This window comes from Capronia coronata (assembly GCF_000585585.1).
Source record: "Capronia coronata CBS 617.96 chromosome Unknown acBCG-supercont1.1, whole genome shotgun sequence".
NCBI lineage: Eukaryota > Fungi > Ascomycota > Eurotiomycetes > Chaetothyriales > Herpotrichiellaceae > Capronia > Capronia coronata.
The window spans coordinates 2,150,597-2,169,535 of NW_006912893.1; the positions used below are offsets into that span (position 1 = coordinate 2,150,597).

The 18,939-nt window shown below is 53.2% G+C and overlaps 9 protein-coding genes across 9 annotated transcripts; 6 read left to right on the forward strand and 3 right to left on the reverse strand.

Annotated features, from left to right (window-relative positions):
• Nucleotides 1–243: 243 nt before the first annotated feature.
• A1O1_00754 (uncharacterized protein) lies at nucleotides 244–804 on the forward strand (the record flags this gene model as incomplete). Its single annotated transcript, XM_007721671.1, has 1 exon — nucleotides 244–804. The coding sequence occupies one exon, from the start codon at nucleotides 244–246 to the stop codon at nucleotides 802–804; it is 561 nt and encodes a 186-aa protein (XP_007719861.1).
• Nucleotides 805–2,283: 1,479 nt separating this feature from the next.
• On the forward strand, nucleotides 2,284–7,166 carry A1O1_00755 (uncharacterized protein; the record flags this gene model as incomplete). Its single annotated transcript, XM_007721672.1, has 4 exons — nucleotides 2,284–2,381; nucleotides 2,543–2,969; nucleotides 3,037–6,754; nucleotides 6,859–7,166. The coding sequence occupies 4 exons, from the start codon at nucleotides 2,284–2,286 to the stop codon at nucleotides 7,164–7,166; spliced, it is 4,551 nt and encodes a 1,516-aa protein (XP_007719862.1).
• A 1,039-nt stretch (nucleotides 7,167–8,205) lies between these two features.
• A1O1_00756 (uncharacterized protein) lies at nucleotides 8,206–9,350 on the forward strand (the record flags this gene model as incomplete). Its single annotated transcript, XM_007721673.1, has 2 exons — nucleotides 8,206–8,494; nucleotides 8,683–9,350. 2 exons carry the CDS (start codon nucleotides 8,206–8,208, stop codon nucleotides 9,348–9,350), a joined length of 957 nt encoding a protein of 318 aa, XP_007719863.1.
• An 85-nt stretch (nucleotides 9,351–9,435) lies between these two features.
• On the reverse strand, nucleotides 9,436–10,920 carry A1O1_00757 (acetylornithine aminotransferase; the record flags this gene model as incomplete). The annotated part of the gene is made up of 1 exon (XM_007721674.1): nucleotides 9,436–10,920. The coding sequence occupies one exon, from the start codon at nucleotides 10,918–10,920 to the stop codon at nucleotides 9,436–9,438; it is 1,485 nt and encodes a 494-aa protein (XP_007719864.1).
• A 1,353-nt stretch (nucleotides 10,921–12,273) lies between these two features.
• On the forward strand, nucleotides 12,274–12,849 carry A1O1_00758 (uncharacterized protein; the record flags this gene model as incomplete). Its single annotated transcript, XM_007721675.1, has 2 exons — nucleotides 12,274–12,510; nucleotides 12,568–12,849. The coding sequence occupies 2 exons, from the start codon at nucleotides 12,274–12,276 to the stop codon at nucleotides 12,847–12,849; spliced, it is 519 nt and encodes a 172-aa protein (XP_007719865.1).
• A 517-nt stretch (nucleotides 12,850–13,366) lies between these two features.
• A1O1_00759 (uncharacterized protein) lies at nucleotides 13,367–13,957 on the forward strand (the record flags this gene model as incomplete). The annotated part of the gene is made up of 1 exon (XM_007721676.1): nucleotides 13,367–13,957. The coding sequence occupies one exon, from the start codon at nucleotides 13,367–13,369 to the stop codon at nucleotides 13,955–13,957; it is 591 nt and encodes a 196-aa protein (XP_007719866.1).
• Nucleotides 13,958–14,400: 443 nt separating this feature from the next.
• Nucleotides 14,401–14,735, reverse strand: A1O1_00760 (uncharacterized protein; the record flags this gene model as incomplete). Its single annotated transcript, XM_007721677.1, has 3 exons — nucleotides 14,401–14,488; nucleotides 14,554–14,663; nucleotides 14,721–14,735. 3 exons carry the CDS (start codon nucleotides 14,733–14,735, stop codon nucleotides 14,401–14,403), a joined length of 213 nt encoding a protein of 70 aa, XP_007719867.1.
• Nucleotides 14,736–16,334: 1,599 nt separating this feature from the next.
• A1O1_00761 (uncharacterized protein) lies at nucleotides 16,335–16,655 on the forward strand (the record flags this gene model as incomplete). The annotated part of the gene is made up of 1 exon (XM_007721678.1): nucleotides 16,335–16,655. A coding segment is annotated over one exon (321 nt), but the record flags the coding sequence as incomplete, so codon positions are not given.
• Nucleotides 16,656–17,904: 1,249 nt separating this feature from the next.
• A1O1_00762 (uncharacterized protein) lies at nucleotides 17,905–18,663 on the reverse strand (the record flags this gene model as incomplete). The annotated part of the gene is made up of 1 exon (XM_007721679.1): nucleotides 17,905–18,663. One exon carries the CDS (start codon nucleotides 18,661–18,663, stop codon nucleotides 17,905–17,907), a length of 759 nt encoding a protein of 252 aa, XP_007719869.1.
• Nucleotides 18,664–18,939: the final 276 nt, after the last annotated feature.

Consider the following 18,939-nt stretch of genomic DNA (forward strand, 5'->3'; position numbering starts at 1 on the left):
TCAACTACCTGGTCCAACACCGACTGGCCAGGCCTTGCCAACTTGTCGACTTTCTCGCCATATTCCCAAGCGGTCACAGACAATCGCTGCGCAGATCTGGCAATAGGTGGGCATTACTGTTCTTCTTTGACCGAGGTCTTCACCAGGAGGCTGGGGTTCGGACAGTGCCACTTCAAGACAAGTGACTCCTTCAGCCTCCTCCAGCACGTGGCCCTGGCGTTGATCGTGTCAGGACATACCTACATGTCTATGCTGGAGTCTCCCACCGGCGCCTCAACAAATATTCGGGATGCTGTTGCGACGGTGAGCTTGAACCTTCACAGCTACTCTCTCGTACATTTCCTGACGGCAATAGTCTGGTCGCATCTCTACAGTTTCTCCTTCGAACAGAACCCAGACTGGACACGAGAGTACCCTGGACAAGAGGAGATCCTAGAGTATCTGATGGGGATTGCTCAAAAATACGAACTGTACCCCTACACTCGCTTCAACACTGCCGTCGACGCTGCTTTTTGGGAAAATGCAGCGAAGAAGTGGAAGACCACTGTATCCATTCAAGGAGGCAAAGACGCCGAATTTGGCCGTTCGTATACCGTCACGTCGGATTTCCCTGTCTCTGGCGTTGGACAACTAAACGTGCCGAATCTACCAGACATCCTAGCCCTGGATGAATTCCGAGGCAAGCTCATGCACAGCGCCCGCTGCGATTGGAGTTATTACCAAAGATTTCCGAATTGGGCCATCCCGCGTCTTGATGCTCCTATTCCGTCATGGAAGAGGTCTCTGTACCGATATGTCCAATGATCTAATGGCGGAAATGTGCTGAATATGATGGATCTCCGCGAGACTTTCTATGATGCTGTTTTCGACCACTCATCCATGACAGCTCAGTTCATCGAGGGGCGAAGCAAAACACACTGATCCAGGAGGTTCTGGATGCACGGAAACATGGGGGCAGCCTGGTGATCCAGCCAAATCCCAAAGAGAGTGCAGGAATCAACGAAGAGATCCAGTCCAAACTCGAGAACAGCAGTTTCGCCGATCCCAGTTGCAACAGTTGACACGAGATCAAGGGCAGTGGCAAGATCACCAACAACTGGAGCCGAACTGTCGTTGATTAACTAAAGGCACCTTGGGTCGCACTGCATTGTTCGACATTTGTTCTAGGCTCAGTCGCTGACCTGCTCCGCAGGGTCGACTGGACAGACTATGGTATCGCTGGCACTGGTCAGAAAATCTAGTTAGAAAAAGGGCGACTTATATCTGACGGCTCGTTGAAGAGACCAAGGTCAGCTATCCAACGATGGGATGGCATTGACTGCTCTCAGTTTGGCTGCAGTGGGTGCGGGCATCGCCTCGAGGAATACAGGCAGACTGCAATTGACATGAAGAGACCTGCTCGAAGCGGGCGGGATGGTATCGCGATTTAACGTGTTGCGCTTATGGATAGTCTCGTCAAAATAGTGGGAATAGGAGCTTTCCCCTTTTCCACTATCGCCTGCGTTTCTTGCCTCTATCAGTCAGGAGTGCATATCTGGACCTCAGGGGCTCTTGACGTGGTCCAGGACAATGAAGTAAGGACTTTATTATTACTGAGGGCTACCCTAGGCTAGGGAGCCTCCCATAAAGGACGCTTGAGTGGACGGGAAAGGGTTCCTTAGGTTGCGAATAATAGGGTTGAGGAAGGAGTCCTTAGAGGTCTATTAGCTGCCTGAGAGGTCAATAAATCTCTCGGGCATGAGGCCTGGAAATAATACACCTAGACACCTCCTTAACCTGAAGTTTCTTCTACAGATGGTACCTGATACGGTGCCTGGCCCCAGCCTTGGGAGCCTCAGGAGCCTAAGCCTTGAGAGCTAGTGCCTAGCCACCTAGGGTACAGTAACTACAGGTAGGGTTCTTCAGCTATGGTTTTAGGCACGCAACTTCTCCACAGCACACTAAGGCAACCAAGCCACGCTCGTTAACCGCGAACTTCCTCCCTACTGGCTGCATCACCATCTTGGGTCGAGTTCTCTTCTCTCCCACCCACGTATTCAATTATTTTCTTTACTCTTTCACAACACCACAGTCCAGTCGCATATCCAATCCCTCCGTAACAACGACCCAAGTGCCACGAACCTCTTGACCGCTGTATCGATATTTACTGCCCTTTAGGCACAGACACCCGGCCGCCGGCTCAAACAACACACACGCTCAAACGCCCGTTCTTCGTCTTCAAAACCTGTACCATCCTCATACTATCCCCACCCAGTACCCAAAGACCTACCACTATCCTGCACAATGCCTACGCCATTCTCTTCCACTTTCGCTTCCGCTGCGGCGAGCACGAACGGAGAAAATACCGCCAACAGGAGGGACAATGCTGGTGCTAGTGATTGGTATGGTTCCCTTCCCAGGCCAATGACGCGAATCACACAACTTCGTTCTGCTGTGTAGAGTACTGGAAAGATACCTTTGCCTACTTGCATACTCCTTGCCTATACATTTGTGAGCTCGACGTTTTCGAGGATCTGTTATTGACGATTTTGCTGCTCTTCAGGTCGAGAAGCCGTGTCAATGGTGCCACACAGACCTTCCGCAGAACCTCGTCCGCCACCACATCCGCGCAAGCACCTTCACAGACACGCGAAAGCGGGAACAACCATGGCGGCGCCTATATACCTCCGCATCTCAACACCAATAACACGTCGACCTCTTCACGAAACGCTGCTCCGGGCGGCGCCCGCTACTCCAAGGACCAGTTGTTGAGCATATACCAAAGTCTCAAGGAATCGTCAACTCTCGATCGAGATCTGGAGGATATATTCCAGGGCACATGGGATCCATTGGAGGCGAAGAATGGAAACGCGAACCAAGGTGCTCGTGGTGACGGCAAGGACCCAGCTCCGGGACCAGAAATTTGTTGGAACTACGAGAGCAACACGGAGCCGTTTGGCTTGAGAGGCATGACGGAAGAAGAGAAGCAGGTGAGAAGCGACCCCCGGAGGAAATATTTCCTCCAATGAATCAACATGGCTGACATTTTTTTGGCAGCTCTTTTCCACTTCCGTCAACTCGCCGATCAAACCGCAACAGATGAACGTGAAAGACAGCGGCGCAGTCGGAGTGATTGGCGGTCGTAAGACTTCGTTGTCGGGCTACAATAATACCGCAGGAGGTTCACGACCGAGCACCCGCCGTAGGGAGACAAGCGATTCCTTTATGAGTAACGGGCCGATGTCACCTGCTGAGAACAAGACTTTTGCCCGTGGCGAATCGAACACCGCAACCCCTCCACCCGCATTGCTACGACGAAGGACGGACTACAAAGAGGAAGATACTCCCTCCACTTCCAAGGACGACACGGGTGCAGATGAGCAGCCGGAACCGCAGCCTTCGTTCCCTGGCCTGCGAAGGTCGGGTACGGGACCGTTGAGTGCGGGTCTGAACCCACCTTCTGCCTCCCCGTGGGCAGGTGGTCCACAGCCGGCGACATTCGGCTCTATGGGAAGCTTTGGAAGCTTCGCGATCGGCTCTCCATCCTCGGCCGAACCCAATGACAAGAGGCTTGGTTTTGGCAGCGCTCGTGGAAGCCGCTTCAAGGATCTGCTGTCAAAGAGCAGCTCGGAAGACATTTCTCAGGGCATCAAGGACAAGAGCTCTTTTGGCGCGCTCGAAAAGCTTCCTGAGGAGGACACAGGCGCAGCCCATGCGAGATTCCGCGATGATTTCAAAACGCGCCCGGGCCGAAGCGAGACCAACCCGTATGATGACGCACCCGTACGGACTGGAAGCGCCGCTTTGGGTGGCTCCCAAGAGACCGCTGCCGGCAATCCTGGCATGGAGCAGACCGGGGCTTCTGCATATCGCCCTCCACCGAATACGATAACTCGAGACTTTGGTCAGGACGAGACATATCCACAACCCCAGCACGGCCGATACAATCCCCTTGAACCTATGAGTCCCACCAACACGAACCCGTACCAAAGCCCTCATGGCCGGGTCGAGGATGATGAGCGGGACACCAACGACTCAACATCGCAGGCATCTGGGCTCCCGCCATTCGGAGGCAGCCGCCGTGGCATGTTTCCCGGCTCTGACGACAGAAGTCAGCCGGGAAGTGCTGTCCGCAGTGCCAGTGGTTTCGGTGCTCTCTCTGGTTTCGGAGGGTTGGGCGGTGCACCAACTTGGTCCACAGCTGGACTTGGTTCTGGCAAGCCTGGCCTTGACCGTACAATTGCATCTGCCTTCCCCGACCCGCTGTTCAGCCCTATGTCGGATCTGCAATCTCCTGGAGCCGGGGGCCTGGGAGGGGGCTTCTTTGGGTCAGGCGGGTTTGGCTCCGCCGGTCGCGTAAGTCGACTTGGGGCAATGTTCCCGCCGGCCATGCAAGAACAAATGCGCGGTGACAGCAGAAACGAGATGCATGCGGGTGCTTTCGACTCACGTCCGGAAAGCGCACAGCAACAGTCAATTCGTGACGCCTTTGACAACACTGGTCGCAGACCCGAGGGTTTTGGTCGGGGCTCTGGACCGTTTGACGACTCTCCTTCCTTGAGGACCGTTGAAGATGCTGGAATTCCCGGCCCACCAGGCCAATTCGGAGCGACTTCCACGACAAATCCCCTGGCCACGCCACGAACTACCGGCGCTCGACCGACTGGGGTGGAGAACGTGCCTTCAGGACATGGTCTCAGTCAGTCGAGCGGGAGCAACTCCTCCAGTCAACTGCCCGCTACCCAACAACGACAGATGGTCATGCCGGACCGCATGCGATGGATCTATCGAGATCCCCAGGGCAACACGCAGGGTCCTTTCTCTGGTCTCGAGATGCATGATTGGTTCAAAGCTGGCTTCTTCACTGCGGACTTGCAGGTGAAGAAACTCGAAGACACCGAGTACGAGCCTCTTGCCCAGCTGGTCCGGCGCATTGGCAACTCGAGAGAACCTTTCCTGGTGCCACAGATCGGAGTCCCACATGGGCCGCCCAGCGCTGTACAAGGAAACCAATGGGCTAACCCCCCCATGAGTGCCGGCGCCGGTGCGACTCAACCGCCTTTTGCTAGTAGTTTCCCGAGCTTTGGCACGACTTTGACCGCCGAGCAACAGAACGCTTTGGAGAGACGAAAGCAAGAAGAGCAATTTCTCATGGCCAGGCAGAAGGAACATCTTGCTCAGCAGCAGATGGCCATGAAACACATGCAGATCCCGAATCCAATGCAGCCATTGCAGCATCATTCCTCTGCCCACTCGCTGCAAAGCCAACCTAGCTTTGGGAGCATTACATCCCCGGCTGGCTACCACCCATCTCCCATGCAGGCACCGATACAACCTCCACCAGCTGGATTGCCATTCGGTCAACAAGGTGCTCCTACCGTGGCACCCTTTGGAGTCGATGCCAGGGGCGGCAGAGAAGACGAGCTTCACTCCATGATGGACCGTCTGACATTCTCCCAGCGGGCCAGTCTTCCGTTCACGGGTGCCCCTTTAGGTCCTTCGCCGGCGGACGTGGGCCCTCCAGCCGTTAACACCATGCTTCAAGATAGAGCTCGGTTACAACAACAACAGCAGCAGGCGACAGATATGCGAGGTCATCAGGACGCTTTTTTAGGGCCGCAGGGCCGCAACGACCGCTTGGAAGAGTTCCACCAACTTCGTGGACAAGAGGAAATGCAAGCTGGTCGTCTCGGCCCTGAGGAAACTCTACCGCAACCCATCGGCGCCCAACGTCATGTCGACGAGCAAACGGCCGCAACTGCAGCACAGAAGATTCCGGCTCCCATCGGCCATCCCGCCGTCGGGGCCAAAGCGGAACATGAGCCCTTATCTTTGGCCCAGCAAGTTCAAATTGCCGCAGCCACTCAACAAGCGGCGGCCGAGGAAAGCGCGCGGTCGAAAAGAGATGCGCCTATAGAACCACCTCCTGTTTCGATCTCTCCGCTGCCCGCTCCTGCAGCTCAACGCAACCGACAGCACGTTGCGGATGCTTTGCAAGCCGAGTCCAGATCAGCGACTCAGACTCCCGTGGAGACTCCTACTGTTTCTATTGCTCCTTGGGCGGAGAGGGTTGCAGAGCATCCCAAGGGTCCCTCGCTGAAGGAGATTCAGGAAGCAGAAGCCAGACGTGCGGCCGAACAGGAACAACTAGCTGCTGCTGCTCGGCGTGCTCAAGCCGAACAAGAGAGATTGTCTCAAGCCCAGGCTCCTGCTTCCGCTCCTGTACCCGGTCTTCCGTCGACATCAACATGGGGTAGTTCGGCTTCACCAGTGACAGCGGGAACGCCGCAATCCGCTTCAGTCTGGGCCAAACAGGCCCCGGCCAAAGTTAACGTCGGGGTCAATGTGCCTGTCAAGAAGACGTTGGCCCAGATCCAGAAGGAGGAGGAAACTCGCAAACAGCGAGCTGCCGCCGCTGCGGCTGCTGCATCCGCGGCCGCAGCTAATACGGGTAGCCCAGCTTCGGCCGCCGGTGGCAAGCGATATGCCGACCTGGCTAGCAAGGTTGCGCCGGGCACGCCGACGACCGCCTCTGCAAGTGCATGGACCACCGTCGGCTCTGGGGGCGGCAAGGCGAAGGCTCCCCCTGCTGTTGTTGCGATACCTCAACCGACTTCACGGACAGTGAGCAGCCCTGCCAACGCCGTAACCAAGGGACGGCCTACACTCCAAACTGCTCGAACTACCACCGTGTCTAACGCCGGTAAGGCGAATGAGGAGTTTGCCAAATGGATTAAGGGTGCTCTTGGAAAGGGTCTGAACAGTAACATCAATCGTGAGTACCTCTCCGTCTGTTAGTGCGCTGGTCACGGTTTCCGTGCTTTTCTTTTGCGTCTATCTGTTGGAGGTCTCCTGCTAACTTTGCTTTCCGCTATACAGTCGATAGTTTCGTGCAGGATTTACTGCAGTTGCCCCCCGACATCGAGATCATCTCGGACTCGGTATATGCCAGTTCCCAGACTCTCGATGGACGGAGATTCGCGGAAGAATTCGTTCGACGCCGCAAATTGGCGGACAAAGGCATTGTCGAACCGGCAGCTAATGGAAGCTTGCCTGCCGGGGCCGATGGCAAGAATGGAGCTGGCGGCTGGAGTGAAGTGGCGAAGAAAGGGCCGGCTCCGAGTGCACGCGACGAAAGTAACGCCGCGTTCAAGGTCGTTGCGACCAAGAAGAAGGGGAAGCGGTGAATATGACGGTAGATGGCCTTCTTCCTGTTTCTCAGTCTGTCTTCGTGTCTGTTGTCTGTGTGTCTGTGTGCTTGTTTGGTTGATGGACATGCCGAGGAGGCGGTTGGGCTGTGAGATGCAGAGCTGTTGAAGAAGTGTCGAGGTTGCGGTTGAGAATTGAGATGTGATGGGATGGGATGTATTTGAAGTGCAGTTGGAAACAAGCGAACCGCGACAACATGACTTGAGCGAGATAGGCAGGCAATGGAGCGAAAGAGTCTGTACGTCTACCTGATCTTTCATCCATCAGTCCAGAGGAGAGGAGGTGTCGTATGCTGCGAGAAGTGGAACGAGTGTGACGAGGGTAGCTTTGAATAGGGGCTTCAGGAGGTACCTACTAGCATCACAAGATAGCTCAGCTGCCTTCAAGCGCCTTGGGTAGGTCCCTAGATAGGTACCTATGCCCTACCAGAAGAACCCTTTCACACAACTCGGTCGGTGATCTTGACGTTGTCACTTGTCACTCTTCTGATTATGATAATTAAGTTCCAGGTTACTATTGCTAGTAGTAGTTAGCTAGTAACCCGAACTGACCTACCTACCTACCTAGGTATCTATGGTTAACTGCCAGTACGTACGTAGTACACGGATGTTCCACTTACCTAGCTATATTGCCTACCTGCTTGCCTGCCTGCCTATGTATCTATCCACAGAGCTATGCATGTTACGTCGAGTGCTTGCTTGAAGGAAATCACCGCCCGGAAGAAAGAAGATAAACATTCCAAAGTCTTGTCCTGTCTGTCGGGCATATCCGTCATGAACAACGGTTCCCATCATCAGGAAGACCTTCTTCAGGTAGGTGGAATAGGGTAAGATAAGAGGTATATTTACGACATAACAAGTTGCTTCTGCTCTCTTTTCCTTCACTTACTACGGACTCTCAATTAGAAAAAAGATCTATCGTGTGTTGTGTGTGTCTGTGCAATTCGCTCTCTTTCCCTCCCAACTCCCCTCAAGTCGTGGTTGTTTGGTTATTTGTTTGTGGCATTTCAACCCAGCCATGGCCGCTTCAACATCAACATCAACATCAACTCCACTACTGTCGTCGTCGTCGTCGGCAGGCGAAGATCGTCTTCGCGCCAGAAAACCCCTGCCGCCGCCCAAACCGGCCTATTTGCCAAATAGTCCCGACTCGCCGCTGATCGTGGACAAGGAGTTGTACGATGCCGTGCAGAAGGGGCGGAGGGAGCTTGTCGAGTTTTTCACGATTCCGATTCGGTCGGGGAGGGCGTGGAGGGCGCCGGAGAAAAGTATTGTGAGGATCAGTACGCCTGAGGGGCCGCAGGTCGGTGAGTTAGAAGTTGTTTTATTGGATTTCTAAAGGGGGTATGGGGAGGGAGAGATCCTATCTCTATCTATAGGGAAAACAACATGGAAGAAAGCTGGAGCCGGAAATGTAGAAGGAGATCAAGAGAGATGTCTTCATTCCAAGCTGGCACACTTTTGTCACCGCCGTCTCTAACAGTCTATTTTACAGGCGACTTGAATATCTGGAACGCCAACAACCCTCGGGAAAGATTCTGGGCGTCTCGAACGAAACAACTCCACTCGTCACACGTCTCGACATACGATCGCCTCTGGTCCTGTCTCCCATTCATGCGGCCGTTGTGCACCATAATCGCGGACTCTCTCTCCTGGTACGGCGTGGACGAGACGGGTGGCCGTGTCCACGATTTGCTCGGCACCCGATGCGACCCGTACATCAACACGCTGCTGTCCGGGCCTGAAGCGTCGTTCGATTTCCACTGTCATTCCAACCTGACCAGGGCCGTGCTTCCTTTCGGCCTCAACGAGTCTGATATCCATGATGTGATCAACTTGTTTCAAGTCACCGGGCTGGACGCCGAGGGGAGATACTTTATGCATCCCTGTCCCGCGCAGGCGGGGGATTATATCGAGTTCTTCGCCGAACAGGATCTCCTCATGGCACTCTCGACGTGTCCTGGAGGAGATCTTTCGTTGTGGGGATTCGGAACTGATAGCGAGAAGGAGATGATCAAGTGTTGTCGACCTTTGAAGGTCGAGGTGTTCAAGCTCGTTGATGAGGACACGATCCTGGCAGGGAAATGGAAGAAACCTGAACGTCCCGATTATCGCGGTTTGCATGGTATGAAAATCCCCTTGGGAGAAAGAGAAACCAAATAGAAGGGGTATAGTCCCATGCTTGCAGGGTACAGGACTTTTTTGTCTCAAGAAGAAGAAAATATGATGGACACATTCAAACGTTGCTTCATCGGCTGCCCATCTCTAGCTGGCCTTCAGTCCCATCGACTGCAGCTGGCTTCTTGAAGACCACGTCCATGGCCTCCTCGAGAATGGCCAGTCCTCGATTGATTTCTTCGTGGGAGATGATTAGGGGCGGGACAATTCTGAGAACCCCGTCGCCGGCCGTGATGATCAGCAGACCTCTCTCGCGAGCCGCAGTCACCACTTCTGCGGCCTTTCCTCTGGCTGAGTCGCTGAGTTGGTATCCCACTATCAAGCCTCTGCCTCGCACTTCTGAGACAACACCAGGGAACTTGGTTTTCATGGTTTCGTAGGCGCTGAAAAACAAAGTCGACTTGACTCGCACTTCTTCTTGTAGCTGTGCTTTGGCCAGGCATCCAAAGACATGATGGGCCACTCGACAAGCAAGCGGGTTGCCGCCGAATGTTGTGCCGTGGTCTCCCGTTTGAATGAACGGGGCAACCGTCTTGCCCGAAACAAGGGTAGCGCCGATAGGTACACCATTTCCTAGAGCTTTGGCGGTTGTCAGGATATCAGGTTGGACTCCTGAAGCTGTGTAGGCCCAAAGATCCCCGGTTCGGGATAGACCACATTGGATCTCGTCAAAGATCAGCACGGCGCCCACCTCATCGCACCTTTTGCGCAGAGCCTGTAGAAATTCCGGGGTGGCCACGTTGATGCCTCCTTCGCCCTGGATCGGCTCGATGATGACACCGGCGGTTTTTTCAGTGACCAAGTCTTGGATGCCCTCAATGTCATTGTACGTTCCGTAGTGAAATCCCGGCAACATGGGACCGAACGGTGCCTGGTATTTCTTGTTGGGTGTCGCTGACAGCGAACCGTATGTACGACCATGGAACGAGCCATGGAAAGAAACGATGTCCCTCTGCTTCGTCTCCGGGTCTTTGGCATAAGTCACTTTCCTGGCAAACTTGATGGCCGCCTCGTTGGCCTCGGAGCCCGAGTTCGAGATGAACACTTGGCTGAGATGCGAGCCTGGCGATTGCTTCTGTGTCTCTTCCACCATCAGCTTGGATAGAGCGGGTGTCCAAGGATTGTAGTAGAGGTTCGAGGCATGGATCAACTGCTGTGCTTGATGGGCAATAATCCGGGATATCTCGGGGTCCGCATGGCCCAGAGAGTTGACCGCTATGCCGGCGGTGAAATCAAGATATACTCTGTTCTCATTGTCGTACATCACACATCCATCTCCTTTCACAAACATCGGCGGAGGTCGGACGTAGGTGGGGACCATATAGGGAACATTCTGCCTGAGGAAGGCCGCAGTCGGTGAGTCCGGAGCGGGATCTGGATTGGGTACTGAGGCTTCATGTCGGATCTGCGCTTGACCTTGCACAGGGCTGCTAGAGCTCGTGGGGACTGCAGCCGCACTGGCATATAGTCTCTGCTGAAGCGGTGCTCGATAGGACGCCTGTATCAGCTTCGACCACCGGGCACATGCTGCTCGCTTGCTCATTGAGAACGCCATGTTTTATTGGAAAGACAGAAGACACGATGCGCAGAGGTCCTACCTTGACGTAGGCAAGTTTCATAGGAGATCTCAAGGAGCAAACTCTTCGCCGGTCTGAAAGTAACGACGCCGAGCAAAAGTAAGTCCGAAGGGCGCGTCCATCGAGTCACTGGCCTGCTCAAGATTTCTTTTTTCCCCTCCGAATCCTGCGAAATTCGGAGTTCAAGTTCTTAGCTGGGCGATAAGATAACGAATGACACAGGAAGACACAATACTTCACCATATCCGGGGACTGTTGAAATACTGCGGAACACTAAGAAAGCCATGGCAGTTGGTGTCGCTGCATTCGAATATGCGACCAAACTGTCTGTTTCGCTCTCTTCGTCCTCCTTCTCTCCTTTTACTTCTGGAATACTCGCCCATGACAGCAGACTCAAGAACCAGCGATGCCTTGCACTCGATCTGAGACCATCAATCTCCAGTCACTAGAAAATGGAGATCTAGGAGCCAGCTATGCAAGGGAGTCTTAAAATACCTTCCCTCCACGCTGTCCCGGTTGATTGCTTGCAAACACGACTAAGCTGTCATCCATGCATTCCGGAATATAAACGGTTGTCTCAAGCCACATGCATTCTGGCAGACTCCTCCTTTCGGCCTTCGACATGGCCCTCATCGAGACACGGCGGTCTCGCCTGGTCCTTCTTCAGCCCGCAGTCGTGTCCATTCGATCGGGTTTCTGAATGTGCGGACCCCTTCTTCTAGCGAATAGCCTCGCCAAATCTACAACATCTCCCGATTTGGCCAGGCTTGTCACACGTGGACGTTGGCTGGACTCACAACTTGCTGCTCGGGATATCCAATATTGCCGATTCCAGTCTCCCAATCCCTGTTGTCCGTCTACGTTTATGGATCTGTCTGGGTTTATTTACAAACGTCTTTGGCGGAGATCACGGGGTGCATATTGGTAGGCGGCCCCCTTTGCTGCAACTCCTTCGAGTATATGGAAAGGTATAAAGTGAATGCGCTGCTAGACATCATTTTCTTCGTTTCTGCACCACCATTCTCTTACTTTTCAACCTTCAAATCGAGCCACCGAAGCTAGCCAACGTGAAAATGCGTTCCGCCATGAAGTCTCTACTGTTTACTCTTGTTGCGTCCCTGAACTGTGTCAATGCCAATCCGTTCCTGGAGGGTCGTGGTATGTGCAATGCAGACAACTGCGCCAGGTATGTACAACAAACTTCCCAGGATACCGGGTGTTAATCTTCATCAGGGCCATTACAGGAAGCGCTGCACAACATCCCCTGGCCACTCGATAAGCTGACTGCTCTGCCTTCATGAGTCCACTTCCCACTCCGCCTGTGCCAACGTATGTTTCAGCTTGCAGTGGATCGGCCCGCTACGGCAGCGCATGTTCCTGCCTGGGCTACACTGCTGCTCCAAACTCCACCTGTCTTAGCCCAGCTAAAGCCAAATCGATTGTCAACAACCTTCGCTTCGCTCTTGACCGCTCCTCAAGCACCAGATTTTGCGTCCAAGGCCAATGCTCTACTCGCGGACTTGTTCAAGGACACTAGTGGCTCCATCAATTTCCTGGCCCGACAAAATGTAAGTGTCTACAATCGAATGCTCTTCCTTTTTACATTCCATTGGCAATTGCAACAGATCAGCGCCGTGACATTCCCAAACAAGGCAGCATTTATTGCCGGGCAGGGGGCACAGCCGCCGATCCCGACTGTGACTACACTCGACATCTTCTACACTTGCAACAAGATTGCATGGCGTTGGGTCGGTCGTGGCATTGGATCCGGTCAATATGAGGTCAAAGGTATTGATACCTTCACGGTCACTTCTTCCGGCCAGATCAGTGAGGTGTATGCGGAATTCAACAGTGGCGCTTGGCTGGCTGATATTGGATATCCCGAATGCCCTCAACCCACGTCGTGAGCGAAGTTCGATCCACACAGGATATTTGTGGCGCTTCAGTGGTTGATGTAAGGAGAGGAGGGAGGGTGTTCGAATTCGAAGGCTGGAGTATACTTGTTCCGCTTCTGTAAGCCTTCAGGCAGTCTAGACCTGTTTTTTATGTCATTCAATTTCGCTCAGATCTGTAGCATCTAGACATGAAGCTTGTGGGACGGGATATGGATTCTCTACACGAAGGGTCAGGTCTTGATGCCATACCACTACGTAGTAGAGTAGATGAGGGAGCTAGCCCCTGAGCAGGCCGGCCTTTTCGACATTACTATTTGCCGAAGAGCTGCCGAGCCTCGCCTGCCAGTTGCATCACTAAATTTCCAACACCCAGAGCCATTTGCCTTCCACCTCTTTGCTATCAAAAGCGATCTGAACCAGACTGTAACTTCTTCGTCTCTTCATTTCAACTGCACAACATACTACTCCATTCACCTGGGTGAAGAGCCCTGCCATTCCCGTCATTTTGTCAAAAACAGAGCCTACAACTATGAAGCCCGCCACCTCGTCCCTCCGCCATCTGAGCTCTGCGCCACGAGCGCACCTTTTCAGCTGCCGCTGGATCAGCTCTACTCGTCCTCTCCGGGACACTTCCTCGAAAACCCCCCCTTCCCCACCCTCGTCTTCCAGCCCGTTCAGCTTCGGCGGTCCCGCCCCACCCCGCCTGCCCAAGGAAGAACAAGAGCTCTTCGAGTCGCTCCAGCGCGCATCCACAGGCGCGTTCTCCACGCCTCGCACCCCGCCGCGCATCAATCAATCGCCGGACTCGTCGGAGGCCGAGGCTGCGGATGCGCAGACGACGGTAGATGTGAGGGTGGAGACAATGCGGAGTGCCAGTGGCGAGTCCGAAGTTGAGGGCGAGGGCGACGAGAAGGCGAAGATGAGGGAGATGTTTAACCGTGTCATCGAAGCCAAAGGAAGAGGCGAGGAACTACATCCCAATGTGGTGAGGGGTGCGGAACCCGAGTTCGAAGGCGACGTCAACCCGAAGACGGGAGAAGTGGGAGGACCGAAGAACGAGCCTTTGAGATGGGGTCCCGCGAGCGAATGGACTTATAACGGCAGGGCTACGGATTTCTAGACGAGTCAATTGCGCTCTTCGGCCCTTGGAGATGGGAGTTCGCAAGGGATTGGACATAAGGAAAAGACGGCAGGACTCTGATTCTTAGACGAGTCCCCAAGCAGACTTGCCGACAAGGGGAAGTCAAACGACATGTGAGCTCATTTCCCGGTGGGAGAAGACAGTAGGAGAGGCGATGCTTTCATGGTGCTTGCTATTGGGCTTGGTCATAACTAGCGCTCGCCCGCAATGATGGCAATCTTGAGATCAGATCAAAAGTCCCATGCGTTATGCGCCCAACCCTATGCTTCAAGCCCCATAATCGTCCGTATCCCGTTCGTCTCCTCAGTTATCATCATGGCATGTCTAGTCTCAATTTCGTGAATCAAATGGTGTCGATGTCGAGGAAGGAACCATCAAACTGTCGGTCTGTCCGCCTGTGGTCCTTCCAGGGCACGGCTCGCTCATTGAGTCCTGACTTCGCCATCTTGCTCGACGTGGATGTGTTCATTGGTTTGGAGGACGCCCACTTTGTCTTCGGGGAACTCGACACTACGAACAATAGGTCAGCTAGAGGGGACATGGCGGGTTTTGGGAGGGAGTGGGGGTGAGCTCACGTAAATCCTTTGATCAAGGTGAACTCATGCTTGATCTCACCGCCGTCCGCCTTGGCCTTGTCCTTTGCCTTGGTGAGCTCCTCTGGCGAGGCATTCTCTTTCAAGGTGACCTTTTCAGAGTGTTAGTTACAGGAGCGAAGAAAGAAATAGGGGCTGAGCGGGCGTACATTGAATAGCGGCATCGTGGAAGTGGCTGTATGATAAGATGGTTGATGTCTAGGCGGTCGAGTGACGGCGCTGTGCTGGAGGCTTGTATGGAGCGGGATGGTAGACTTGAAGAAGCTGGAGAGAGAAGTCGAAGTGGTTTGGAGATAGAGAAGCCCGGGATGATGGTAGAAGAGAAGACGAGAATGGTGAAAGATCACACAATCAGTTGGACCGTCGCTGGGCACTGGCAGGCTGGGGGGTTGGTGGTAATCGGGCGTTCGCAATCGCTTGTCAGAACGGGTCACTTGCATCGTGCAGTCACTGGCACTGGCACTGGCACTGCACCGCGCTGCACCCCATCCCACTTCCTTCCTTGCTTGCTTGCTTGCTTGCTTGCTGTGCGGGCGAAGGCGGGCTGATGACTCCCACTCCCACGGCAAGGCAGGCGGGCAATGACGCACTGCACTGCATGCCTCTTTTAGCGTTCTCTTCTCCTGCACCTGAAACGCAACTTGAACCGCCTGATTGTGGATTTCTCTCTTCTCTCCTCCCCCTCTCCGATCTCCGAGCCTCTGTTGTTACCTCTGTTGACTCTCTGTGAGGTAGTATTCGATACTAGTATTCATTTTTTTAATCAGCGCCTCGCTACCGGGTCATTCATTCGTTTGAGACTGTTAAATGATTTTCAAATGGCGAAATGCGTCCTTTTCTAGCCTTGATGAGCCTGTAGCCGATCTGAGGCAATCTGATCTGCCACAATCGCCGAGATATGGTGCTCCTGCCCCCATTTCTCCAGCCCAATGCATGTTTGGCATGGCCCCAGGCGTGTCCTTCCCCCTATCATTGGTTCATGAGACCTCCAGAAGTTCCCTGCGCTCTGCGCGAGCCGAGCGTCCGACATGCACAGTGCAAGTTGGGTGCGGTCGGGACTCTGCTTGTCCAGAATGCGCCGGGATAGTTTTTCTCCCGCAAGAGATGGATGTCGTGCATGAGATATACCTAAGGCGCAATCGAATGGTCCACCAGTGACTATATGACATTATTCATGCAATGCGCTGGCCTCCGATAGCCGAGAGTTCCTCCAGCTCCGCCTTCGTCTCAGTCGCTCGTTGTGGTGCTAGAGCAGTCATGTTTTCCGGAGCAGATGACTACGGGAACGGAAGAACAGATCTGTCCGGCTCCGTGCCTATAAGACACAGAGCGGCTTATCACAAAATGGTGAGTGTGACAAACATGGAGATATAGCATATCAATACAATTTCAACAACCACTTCATGATGATAGGAGTTGCTCGTGCTGAAAACCTGCGTTACGAGAACTCCTGCTCGCACATTGAGATAGTAGGAGGCGCACCCTAGCAGCTCTTGATTCGGTGAGATCATACTAGAGTAATCCGTCAGTAACTCGGGTTGAACGTTGCTGCTATCGCTGCTCGCCAGTCTATAGGTACCTAGCAATTGCCTCGATCTTTGGAATCTTTTAAAGCAGCAATACATCTACCGAAAAGGAGTCTCAATTACGATCCCAAAAGTCCGTTGCACCCTTATGCGCTCTTGCAGGGTCGACGAAAAATCAGGGCCATTTGTCTCATCTCAGCCGATCAAGCCTGGCCAGCATACCGTCCTGAGTTGTGTTCTCCAATGCCTGTATACAAATCAACGCGAGATACTCGAAACTCTCCCCTGTGGAACCCCACCTCCAAGGAGCTTTTGAATGTGGAAGACGACGAAGCTGGAAGGTTAGCTGGATTCCGAGCACGGTTCGGCACGGGATTCGATACCGTAAAAGAAGCAAAGAAGGAAGCCGAGACGGAGGGTGATAATACCTTAAATATATTAGCTTCCGTAACCGTAACCGTAGATAAGGCGAAGACCGCCAAGGAACCGGCCTTTAAGGTTAAGCAGAATATATTCGAAGAGGACGATATAAACCTATTAGATTCAATTAGCTCTTTTAGTTAAGAAAACACCTAGTAAGAGACCTAGGCGCCGCCGCCTAAGTGTTAGGATTCATGCAAGCAGTCAGGCATGAGACCCAAGAGGAAACAATGGTCAAAGGCGGCAGGATTGCCGAGGGATCACGGGATGAGCCTTGCATGGGAAGGCTATGTCACGTGATATGATCAGTGTGATCAGTCTGATCAGTTGCTGAGCACACTGAGCATGCTGAGCACTACGAGTTTCCTATGTCTATATAGTCTTCCATCTTCCATAGCATTTCATAGTCTCTCTCGTAGTCAACTTCGTTCACAAGCTAGACGTTACCATCGCGTTGATAGCTTTCGTTCTGACTTACCCTTATGCCCTGGAATACTGTCCTCCTGCCTTCCCACACATCAGGAAACCCTGATCGATATCGTGACCCCGAGGACCGATTCGTGACACTAAGAAGGGAGAAAAGAAATAGAGTAGCTCGGGTCAAGTCTAAAGAAAATAAACTAGTATACGCTATAGAGAAAATTAAATAATATCCGGCGTTAAGTAATTAAAGCCTAGATTTAGGATAATAGATATCGGATACGGCCGGCGCTATATACGGCCTACTATCGATAAGTCGAACAAATAATCAAAAGTCCATAATGTCCCTCTCTTGTTAGCTTTACATCGTCCCGGACACCCAGTCGTCTACTGGCTGTTTTAAAAGAGAGATGTAACCTATAACTTTAGGCTCAGAGACAAGATATCCTCCAGGTGGCCGGTCAAGTTCTGAGCCGAAAAGGATTGCCAATGCTATCCAGGCAGATTCACAGGGAGATTTATACCCTGAAATTACTTGCACTTCAGTATAGACGTTTCATAAGCAGCAGCTCTCGATGCCAATGGGCGCATGCTCCTGAGGTCGTCGCCTGCCGCTTCCCAACTCCGTCTGCAGTTTGAGAAATACCTACTCAACCGTATAGTGTTCATTGCAGTATTCCACAATACTAGGGGTCCTGAACATAGGTATGGATTTGATACACTAGTAGCAGCGACCCTGGCATCGTTATGAGCCTGATACAACTCGCCTTCAACATCTGCATGGCGGCCATCTGGCATTACTGATGTAGCTAGTATGAATACACGTACAGTACCATGGATCTGCGAAATACTGAAAGAACTGGATCGCGTCCGTGTGATCTGTGCTTGCACAGAGGAACTTGATTTGCACCAAGTCAGATGCCTTGGTCAAGACAATGTGGTCAAGACCAGAACTGTTTTCAACCCGTCAGAAGCCCTGTCGCCACCATCCCGTGGGATGATTTAGTTCAAACCACGTATCGCGTGGCGATGGCGAGCGGCGCAATTTTGCCAACATCTCCCTCCGTTCGGCTTTCTCCTTCTCCAGATCGCGCCTGATGCCAACGAACTCGAATATTTCCGGAGCAGCAGCGGGAGGAGTTGGGGAGCTCGTGCTGTATGAATTCATGAACACCATTTTGCGGGAGACTTTCAACTTCAGGTAATCGCCGCCGAGGAACTTGAACGACAGCTTGTACTTGCCATCGCCGCTCCTGACCTTGAAAGATTTCCGACTTGCTCGCTTCGGAGGGCAGAACGGGCCAAAGCTGCAGTTGGCATCTGAATTGAGGTACAGGTCGCCATGTAACATGTCAGTCTCGTCTCCGGGGTTCTGGGTGTGTCGACCGGGCTTGCGTGGTTCGCTGTCGTCGAGGTAGAAGTCCACTCTTTTGCTCGCGTTGGAGTCGGCGTAAAAATGGTCAACATGATCGCTGCAGAACAGATGGAAACTCTGACCAGCAAGCAATCCGGCCGGGACTGTCGTCCCTTTCTTCTCAGCCGTTTTCAGAGATTTGTATGCGACACGAACCTCCTCTTCCTTGGTCTTCTCAGCATCTCGTTGTCGTTCTTGTTCTTTCCGCTCCCGTAGCTTCGCGCGCTTCCTTCCTTCCCACTGCTCTTTCAGGTCGTAGTAGTAATCGGCATCAGAACTCAAGCTTGCAGTTACACTTCGAGTCTTCGTCATCGCACTCGCAGTCCGGTTCGTCGCTGTCGTCGCTCTGGGACGGCTCGATGTTGTCTCTCTCTTGTTCGTTGTCCTCTTCCAACTCTGAAAGATGCTCGTCAAAGTCACAGGCCTGCACACCTCTGTCCTCCACGTACTCCAGGTAGTCGCTGATACGCAGAATTCGATAGTACCATGATGGGAGAGGGCGACGGTCTCTCTCGGCGGGACGAGGTTTCTCAACACGCCAAGTACGTCTGGATTTCCCCATCGTCAGCGCGAAATGGTTCCCGGTTG